Source organism: Leuciscus leuciscus (genome assembly GCF_965113295.1).
Source record: "Leuciscus leuciscus genome assembly, chromosome: 11".
NCBI classification, from domain to species: Eukaryota; Metazoa; Chordata; class Actinopteri; order Cypriniformes; family Leuciscidae; genus Leuciscus; species Leuciscus leuciscus.
This window is the reverse complement of record NC_138735.1, coordinates 27,188,188-27,198,921: the sequence shown is the minus strand read 5'-3', so window position 1 is coordinate 27,198,921 and position 10,734 is coordinate 27,188,188. Positions and strand designations below refer to the sequence as shown.

Here is a 10,734-nt window from a genome sequence, read left to right as displayed (position 1 = left end):
TGTTAAATGATGCCGTCACTATTTTTCAGAAAAATGGAGGGGTTGCATTGATTATTTCGAATCAAACTGATCGTTCATTCATAGCAGTATCATTAACAGCTTTTCTTTGATTCTCACTGAGCTGCAAATGTTAGTTAGTAGCTGATTCCTATGAGGCGTAAAGTGTTTCTTCCTCCAGGGGGCGCATGGAGGCTCAAAGTCTGCATCCGAAATCACATACTTCCCTACTATATAGTGGGCGAAAAAAATATGTGTCAACACAAAAGAAGTATGTCCGAATTCACAGTACTCATAAAAAAAAAGTACTCGGATGACCTACTACTTCCGGCGAGATTCTGAAGTGTGCATACGATGGACACGTTATATCCCATGAGGCCACGGGAGAGGATTTATGAATGGCAGTGAAGCGACGCAACTGACAATGATAATGACAACATGGCAGATGTAGTACATCCGGATTATGGCTGTGTCAGAAATCGCATACTCGCTTGAGTAGGTACTTATTCTGAATAAGTATTACTTCACGACCACTAAAAACGTATATCTGTATAGTATGAATGCGTGTGGTAATAAATGTAATCTGGACGTACTAAATTATCCATGTTGTCATTATCATGTGACCGTCTGTTGCATCACTTCAAAATCTTGCCTGAAGTAGTAGGTCAAGTACTTTTTGCCAACTCTTTTATGAGTACTGTAAATTCGGAAATACTTATTTTGTCACATACTGTTTTTTTGCCTACTATATAGTAGGGAAGTATGCGATTTGGGATGCATGCATACGACACACATTCATACTATATAGAACATAATTGTTTTAGTGGTCATGAAGTAATTACTTATTCAGAATATGTACCTACTCAAGAGAGCATGCGATTTCAGACGCAGTTGAATGACAACATTCAAGTCAAATCGCAGAACGATTATTATTGGTAATTCTTGGCGAGATTTTACACACTGAAAAAATATACTAATTTAAATATATAGTAGGCTAATTTAATCGAATGAGCACTTGAGTTATAGATAAAATCTGCGCAAGAGTCTTCAGTAAATCTTTTTTTTTTTTATCCATCTATTTATCAAAAAGGACAGTGATTGGTCTGTTCTGAAGTATGCTGAGAAAAGTAACGGTTACATTGTGACAACGCTGTATGCGAGATTATACGCAATATAAGTATTATTTTAAACTTATTCTGCCTGACAATTTAAAGACATGTTTTGCTGCTAGGCCACGCCCATTTGAGAATTTGGTTTATTCTTATTGACGTTTTGTCAACTTATCCTATCTCTAGTGATTTTTCTAATTCATGGCATGCCTTGAAGTCGGACCGACTTGTTTTTTACAGACTGACTTGTTTTGTACCCTCTGCTTTACTTGATTTTTGTACCCTGTCTCCAGGTACATATGGGACCGTTTTCAAAGCTAAAAACAGAGAAACACATGAGATTGTGGCCCTCAAACGAGTGAGATTGGATGATGATGATGAGGTAAGACTGGGATGTGAAGCACAAGCAAGTCATATTAAAGAAAACTGTCACATTCATTTTCAATCCTACGACAGGGTGTTCCAAGTTCAGCTTTACGAGAAATTTGCCTCCTGAAAGAACTGAAGCATAAAAACATTGTAAGGTATGTTTGTTTGCATATTCAGTATATTTAAGCTTACAGCATGCATGGAGTTTGCATTTATATTTCCTATTTTGTATTATGTTTTATATATATATATATATATATATATATATATATATATATATATATATATATATATATATATATATATATATATATATATAATAATTTTTTTATTATTATAATTTTTTTGTTAAATGTTTTGTTAGCATATTTCATCATACAGAATAAATGTAATTAATAAGTATAATTTTTTATTATTATTGCTTATTTTATATATTTAACCATATAGAATCAGTTTTGGTTGGTTGCAAGTATTTTTTTTAAAGAAGCATTTCAAAATAATTATTGATAGATAGATAGATAGATAGATAGATAGATAGATAAATAAATAGTGATGAAACAGAAATTGTGCTCGTCTTATGATGCATTTAAGGGTTAGTTCACCCAAAAATTTAAATTAGCCCATAATTTACTGACCCTCAAGCCCATCCTAGGTGTATATTACTTTCTTCTTTCAGCCAAACCCAAATCGGAGTTATATAAAAAAATATATATCCTGGCTCTTCCAAGCTAATGAAGGCCTTCTGAAGTGAAGCGATGCATTTTTGTATTTGCATTTATAACTTTATAATCTATAATCATTAGCTTCCGGTAACGACCGTATGCGAGTCTAGTTCCGGCGGAAAAGTGACCTCTGACCTGACGCTTCAGAAGGCCTTTATTAACCCCCTGGAGCCGTATGGATTACTTTTATGATGGGTGGATGGGCTTTTTTGGGCTTCAAAAACAAAGATACCATTTAATCCCATTATAAAGCTTGGAAGAGCCAGGATTTATTTTTTATTTTTTAATATAACTCTGATTGTGTTTGGCTGATTAGAAGAAAGTCATATACACTTAGGATGACTTGAGGGTGAGTAAATTATGGGGTAATTTTCATTTTTGGGTGAACTAACCCTTTAACAACAGCTACTTGTTCTTGTAGGTTGCATGACGTCCTTCACAGTGATAAGAAGCTCACATTAGTGTTTGAGTTCTGCGATCAGGTAGGAGCAAGTTCCTGCATCATTATTTACCCTGTTTCCAATGATCTGAATGAACGAGTCTTGTGAGAATCAGTGTGTTTTGTAACTTGTAGAATGATTTTCGTTCAAACAGGATTTGAAGAAGTACTTTGACAGCTGTAATGGTGACTTGGATCCAGAGATTGTCAAGGTTTGATTAGTTTTTTTTAATCTGTATAAAGCCCTGAAAAGAATGTGTCACGGAAGAGCATCTCTTGATGGCATGTTTAATGTTTTAGGTATCAGATAATGCCGTTTTAATTCTCTCCTTGCAGTCCTTTATGTACCAGTTATTGAAGGGTCTTGCCTTCTGCCACAGCCGAAATGTTCTCCATCGAGACCTCAAACCACAAAATTTGCTCATCAACAGAGTAAGTAAATGACTGAAAGTGCTTGATATTGGATATTCATTATTCATCCTTAGTGTTAAATGTGTTAAATATGACTATAAGATTGAATCATGCTCCATCTTCCTTTATTTCTGCTGTACTCCCAAAAACACTTTTTAAAATCTGTATTATTTTGTTGTCATCAGAACGGTGAACTGAAGTTAGCTGACTTTGGCTTGGCCAGAGCGTTTGGAATTCCTGTCCGATGTTATTCTGCTGAGGTAAGCTTCACGGCTTCAGATGCAGCTTGGACTATATCAGCGTTTCCCTGTTCCTCACTTCATGTTGATTGGCTTCAGGTGGTGACGTTGTGGTACAGGCCACCGGATGTGCTGTTTGGTGCTAAGCTATACTCTACCTCTATCGACATGTGGTCTGCAGGGTGTATATTTGCTGGTAGGAAAAGCTCCATTTAACTTTTTTTTTTTTTTGTAGTAAAGCTTTTCTTGTAGTATGTGAATGTTTTTCTGTATATATATATTTTTTTTAGAACTGGCAAATGCAGGACGGCCCTTATTTCCTGGCAATGACGTGGACGACCAGCTAAAGAGGATCTTTAGATATCCTTTACATCCTTTATCCTTTAAACAGTTGATCTTTTTAGATTTATGTTGGGTTTATACTTTTGGATAGAACTGTAATCTTGAAGTTTCATATTGTTGATACCTAGTGCAGGATGGTACATTTAATGTAATTTATATATACATAATATATTAATTTACTCACCTTCATGTAATTTCAAACCTGTTAGACTTTTGTTCATCTTCGGAAAACAAATGAAGATCTGAGAGCTTTCTGTCCCTCCAATGTCAGCTACGCAAATACCACTTGACACTAACCAATGAGGTTCAGTCTTGTGTTACGCAGCACGTTTGAGCTTCAGCGAGAACCAATGAGGTTCAGTCTTGTGTTACGCAGCACGTTTGAGCTTCAGCGAGAACCAATGAGGTTCAGTCTCGTGTTACGCAGCACGTTTGAGCTTCAGCGAGAACCAATGAGGTTCATTCTCGTGTTACGCAGCACGTTTGAGCTTCAGCGAGAACCAATGAGGTTCAGTCTTGTGTTACGCAGCACGTTTGAGCTTCAGCGAGAACCAATGAGGTTCATTCTCGTGTTACGCAGCACGTTTGAGCTTCAGCGAGAACCAATGAGGTTCATTCTCGTGTTACGCGTCACGTTTGAGCTTCAGCGAGAACCAATGAGGTTCATTCTCGTGTTACGCATCACGTTTGAGCTTCAGCGAGAACCAATGAGGTTCGTTCTCGTGTTACGCATCACGTTTGAGCTTATGCGTCAAGCAGGTTCGGTTGAGCTTCTGTTTATGTTCGCTGATCACTGTTTATATGTGAATAAAAGCCTAAATGAAACCTGTTCATCATTTAAAGGGATCTAGTCTCTTTGGAAAATTTGGACTAAACCGCTCGATTCATATGGATTAGTTTTACGATCTCTTTATGAACGTTTTGAAGCGTCAAAGTGGTAGTTGTGTGGCTGTCAATGGAGGGACCGAAAGCTCTCAGATTTCATCAAAAAGATCTTGATTTGTGTTCTGAAGATGAACGAAAGTCTTACTGGTTTGGAACGACATGAGGGTGAGTAATTAAATACAGAATTTTCATTTTGAGTTAACTCATTCATATTTATAAATGTGTTTATGTATTTGTGCTTCTAAAGGGACATGATGGTGGAAAAAATATGAGGAAAACTATTTTTTAAATCTTTTTTTTTTGTTCCCCTGAGAAACTTTGCGCTCGCTCGCAAACAACTGAAAAAAGTTTCTCAGGAGAACCCAAAAGCATTGAAACTGTATATAATCTTTCCTCCCATCTCATTTTTTTCCATCACCATGTCCCTTTAGGGGCTCCGTAGTAATATAATTATAAGTAATATAATGAAGTTGCCAAGCAATGCGTGTAGAAACTTGGCACATCAAGCCAAGTTGCCATTGAGCTGATTAACTTTAACATTTTGGCACATTGCTGGGAACACCGACAGAAGAACAATGGCAGACTATGAATAAACTTCCAGATTATAAGGTACAAAATGTATTCGTCTAAATGCCGGCACAAAGATATTCATTGCAAGAAGAGGGCAGGTCATTAGATTTTGCACACAATAACAAGTGTTAGAATGTACAAATAAACCAAATAAATTTTTAGTTTTAAGAAATACTTTCTTATAGAATAAAAGTCCTTGCTTTATTTTCATACATTTATTCTGCATTCCTTTCCCTGTCTCTTTTCGATGTTTTGATAGCCGTACCCAATGTACCCAGCTACTACATCTCTTGTGAATGTGGTCCCGAAACTCAGCAGCACTGGCAGAGATCTTCTACAGGTACAATATTCTCATCGTGGAAACAATTACTTCATGCTTTCACGCCTCATGGTTTAGCTGGGTTTTTCTCTGTTTGCAGAATCTTCTGAAATGCAATCCAGTACAGCGAATTTCAGCAGAGGAAGCCCTACAGCACCCTTACTTTGCAGATTTCTGCCCACCCTAAATGTCAGATCACAGATGATGGGCCAGTCTTACCTCGTCAAACCCCTTCAACACCTCCAGCTTTCAGTTCCGCTCACACCTGCTTAAAAGAGGGACCGTGAAACACTCCTCCCCCTTAAAGTTTATGATTTGATCATACGGATATGATAGTGAAAGAGTGTGGTGCTATTATCCTACAGAAACCCTGTGTTTGACTAGAGTCTCCAAAATACCTTTATTATATTAGTCTAACAGTTCACCCAAAAATGAGCATGGAAATAAGCTGCATGAATATTCCTCCACAGCTTGAGCGTGAGTAAATGAAAACCAGATTTTCATTTTTGGGTGAACTACTGTTTAAACCTTGAAGATGCTGATCATCACTTTTAGTCACCAAAATTTCAGTCGTGGCTCTACGCGATTTATTTAGTTGATTGCCAAATGTGCTTCATAGGTCTTTAATCGTTTACAAAGTGCTGCCATGAAGACTACTGAAAGCAGCGGTTTCTTTTTTTATGTGTTAAAGATCAAATCCGCAGTATCATTTAATAAGGTACAGCACACATACTTGATTTAGCATGTTACAATATATAGCATTTTAAAAGTTACTTTTGTGTTGTACATTTGGTAAGGGTATAGGAAAAAAAAGAGTAGTTCTTATTGTGACTAATTTTGCCATTTTCTATGAATGATATTTTAGTGGTGATTTTAAACCATTATCAGAATTGAGTTTTTTTTTTCTCCCCTCAAATTTAAGCAAATCTAGTATTTCAAACAGACTTTTAAAAAAAAAAAATTTATAGAATAAGCTGCTTGGATTTAAATGCGTTCACATAGAATAAGAAAGGGTGTTAAGAAAACTTATTTTGTATAGTGGACCACAAAAATTGCCTGGAATAGTTGGAGCAATAGCTGTGTGTAAAAGAACAATGTTCTCACAAGGCCTCATATTTGAAGCATTCATATTTCAATGCATGCCAGTGATGTCATTACACTTGTTGCACGTGTACCTTATGGAAGAGTTGGGTCATTGGATAATTTACATCCAGATGGCCCTGAAGTCTGTGAAATATAAGATCAAACTTACATTTTTCCCTTCTTTTGCTTTGCTTCTGTCATCAGCTGTAGTAGATGTATATTGTTAGAGAACATAAATCCACGTTTTAACTTTCAGGCCTTTCATAATGATTTTATTCTATTGATTTGAAGTACTATAATTATCTGAAAATGGTTTAGATTTCTTTGAGATAGTGGTTGCATTTTTCCGTTTTTTTTTAAACACTGTGTGAAAATGCTTTTATTTATTTATATAATATGTGATCTATCAATAGGCTTAAGTTTCAAATGAGGTGGATTTGGAGGCTTGTAAGGGACCATTCCTGACATGTGGATAGATCTTTCATGATAAACCTAGCATACTAAAACATTTTTATTATAATTATTATAAACAATATAAGATTTGTTTTGGAGACAAAAATAAAAGTTGCTATAGTGCAAATAGGATATTAGCAACAGGCTTGCAAGTAATGTGTGAAAACAACCTTATATGTTTCTTATATGTTGTTATCAAGAATGTAGCAGAATTCTGTTCGCAACCCTCCATCAAGACAACACAGATTTTTACTTTATGATCATCTGTAAACCATATGTAAAATTTGTTACTGTATGCAGAACTGTGCACCAATTTATTAAAAATGTTTTCTCTAAACAAAGTCTCATACGTGTCCATCATGAATGAAATCAGGAAAGATGAGCTGTTGCGCAGATGTTAAACTTGAATGCTCTTGATTTCTGAGAATATTTGATATGATAGCCTTGCCCCAAAATTCACGAACATGCTCCTCCCCCCTAATGATTGGACACGCCCCTTAATGCTGATTGGCTACATGTGTGTTTTGGTGCTTGGTCAGATTCACTTTCAACAGCTTTAATCTCTTACTGCACCTTTAATGTTGTGGAGGACTTGGCATCCACTGAAGGACTTCACAGGTAAACCTTCACGGTTGTAAAGGCTGTTTCTCTGTCTGTATTCTCTTGTCTTATTTGGTGGTGGTAATCTTATCAAATGTCCAAACTTGTCCAATATACCACCCAACTAGTACTAACTAAGCACCTTGCTTGGGTTCTTGTAGGCTACTGTTCTGGATTACTGCAACTTTGTTAACCTTTATTGGATTTCCTCCTTCCCACGAGAGCAAACAAGGTAACATGCCCCATCATGGCTTGCTGTTTTCTGTGGGATAAGGGTTAAGCTGGCGTCATAGATTTAGTTGAGGACCTGCTGGTGGCGCTGTGTACTTGCTAAATTGTCTTGTGATTAAATCCATCAGCCGGTGTTCTGGCGGTTTGTGCTACTACCCTCTATTAAAACAAATCGCTAGTGAAAAAATACTTATCAGATTGCGCTATCAGCATCATATTAATGTGTTCTGAGGCTTGTTTTTACGCCCATACCTACTCTTAAAACAATGCAAATATATTGCTTAATATTCGTTCAACCATTAACCCTGTAAAGCCTGACATGAAATAATTTAATCAGAAAAATAGCTCATATCTATTCAGAGGCCCAGTTTGGTGCTGCTATTAATATTTATTAGACCAAAAAGTAAGATGAAATTCTGATTGTAATGTAAATCAATGAGATTTTTATAACAGGCTACTTGCATAACATATGAATGAAAATCAGTTGTCACTCCATATCTCACAACATAGTATTCCTTGGTAAGATCATGTGTAAATTATTAGTTTTATGATCATAGCACTGTGGGCAAAACATAATGCAATGCAATGCAATGCAATGAATGCTCCTCAAAAGCCTGACCTGATGTATCATATTTGATACTCAAAAAGACACAAGTACCTCAACCTGAAGGCGGATGCTTGTTTAAAAATGTTTGTTTAACTCTCTGTTGATTGTACAACAGGTTTTCCTGCAATTTTCAGTTTTGATCATGCTGATAATTTAGAGGCCTTAGAAATTTGTATCAAATATGATACATCGTTAATAATGAGTTTCATGATATTACTGAACTTTCTATGTAACTAGATGATGTATAGGCATCACTATGGAAGTCTGTTTCTGCCTCAGAGTAACTTTATAGCTCACATTGTGACTATTTTAAACGTTTTGTGATGTATTTTAACCGTTATCTCACCATTTTCTTTTCTCATTTGTTTCCCCTCTGAAATGGAAAACCATACATTCTACACACAGATCTATTTTATTACAGAAATCTACACTATTGGCAGTTGTATAAATAGGGTCGGGGTCTTTGTGGTGGGATTAATAACCAAACTATTGGCAATTTTGATATTTTAGTCACTGTTATCTAATCAAACAAAAAGCAATGTGATATTGCATACGGTGATGCCTTGTAACTTGAATGACTTCTTTGACTAATACTGTTTCCTCAACTGTAAATCTGCTTATGTTTGCACATATTTCCCTGTTTAATCTTGGAGGGGGGAACAGATTTAAATGTTTTCCCGCTGTGTTTCACGTTTATGGGAGCAGGTGGATCTTTGTTAGTAGTACGTTTGATCTGTCTAATGATGGAGAGAGTTGTGCTGGTGCTGTTTTATCTTTGTTCTTCCTTCATGTGTGAGTTACTGTAATTCTTCTGCACACTGTACCAGTGTTCATTTATATCTGAATTCAACATATATTTCAAAGATGATTGCATATTTTCAGTGATGGTGATCTCTAACTGCTATTTCCTTTTCTTTTAGAATGTAAGGCCTATGTCGGGTAACATGACAATTTGTTTCTGAACAATATGAAATGAAATGTTGATTTTGATGAGGTTTGACGTGATGTAATCAGAGGGGTGTCGATAGATCCGAGTGAAATATTGCTAAAATATTACTGATAAATCCTTGTCCGATGACCTGGTAACCATTTCCCCTGGTAATATTTCAGCAATCGTGTCATGCGTGTTTCTCTCAGCTGTTTGGAAACAGAAGCTTAGCGATAGAATCACTATTGATCAAAAGTCTGAAATAGTTTACAAATTCAGTTTGATTCGTTCGGACAGTTCACTAATGCACAGAATCGTGTGCAAAGGTTTCTGTCTTATAAAGGGATAAGGTATTTTGTAAGATAGAAAACAAAAATAGGGCTGGATGAGATGATATTTACCTACAGTCCATTGTATAAAAAAACAAAAACAACTCATAAATGTCTTGTATTGTTTGTCCCAGCTATTAGGGATCTTTCTCAGGACTTTGGATAACGTTCTGGCAAGGTTCTCTCTAAGTTATGAACAAACGTTCTTCCAGCGATGGTAATTAATGTTGGTTTAGAGTTATCTGGTCTTTAATAACGGTATCAAAACATTAGCACAAAAATGTTTATACATCATTCATGGAAGGTTTTTTTTTTTTTTTTTTTAAACCTTTTATTTGTGCGTTAGTCTAATTCTACTTACTACTTTTTTTTTTAGATGGTCCAAAACTGATGTTCGCCTAATACTTGACAAAAATAACTTATTTCTTTTGTTTCTTCTACTTTGGGCTTGAACTCTTCACAATATTCACTAGACGCTTTACTTCTCTTTTACAGCTCCATTGAATGTTGACTATGTGACTGTGACACAATTATATGATGGAAACATAAGACTGATGTGGTACAGTGTGAACAATGACTTCAGATACAGATATATTCTGAAATATGGAGTCTTTGAGATTCCTATCAGGGTTTTTTATGACCAATCCTCTACAGTGACAGACACAGACAGCTCTTTGCTTCCTGGAACGTCATTATTCACTCTCTACACTGCGTTTGATGATGTGAAAAGCAGCGGATACAACTTCTCAGTAACCTGTAAGTCTATAAAAACATATATTCTGAAATATTGCATATTTATCTTGTATTTGATTGTTTTTACATATCTTTTTAGTTATGCATTTCATAATATGTAATGATTCAAATTATTTAAAACCCCAAACTGGGCTTGTTTGTTGGTTTTTTATAACAAAAAAAGCTCTATTTTTGTTAAAAAAGTAAAGGCCCTTTCACACCAGAAGTTAAATGAATAAGCCTCAGACTGAAGGAAATGCTAATTCACGCCTGTCCAGCAGCTCAAACAAACCTTTCAGCTCTGCTGCCATTCTGGATTGCAGAAGTAGGTTCAACACTATTATGTCAGCAATAAAAAAAATGAAACAC

At 35.8% G+C, this 10,734-nt stretch overlaps 1 protein-coding gene across 1 annotated transcript in view; it reads left to right on the top strand.

Annotated features, from left to right (window-relative positions):
- The window catches only part of cdk5 (cyclin dependent kinase 5), a 7,103-nt gene extending 450 nt beyond the window's left edge, over positions 1-6,653 (top strand). The window contains exons 2-12 of the mRNA XM_082183784.1: positions 1,400-1,488; positions 1,563-1,630; positions 2,619-2,679; positions 2,792-2,848; positions 2,973-3,068; positions 3,233-3,307; positions 3,386-3,482; positions 3,577-3,648; positions 5,064-5,122; positions 5,343-5,423; positions 5,503-6,653. Coding sequence (XP_082039910.1) covers positions 1,400-1,488; positions 1,563-1,630; positions 2,619-2,679; positions 2,792-2,848; positions 2,973-3,068; positions 3,233-3,307; positions 3,386-3,482; positions 3,577-3,648; positions 5,064-5,122; positions 5,343-5,423; positions 5,503-5,589 — 842 coding nt within the window. The 3' untranslated portion in view covers positions 5,590-6,653. The remainder of the gene's footprint in view (positions 1-1,399; positions 1,489-1,562; positions 1,631-2,618; positions 2,680-2,791; positions 2,849-2,972; positions 3,069-3,232; positions 3,308-3,385; positions 3,483-3,576; positions 3,649-5,063; positions 5,123-5,342; positions 5,424-5,502) is intronic.
- The last annotated feature ends 4,081 nt before the right edge of the window (positions 6,654-10,734 follow it).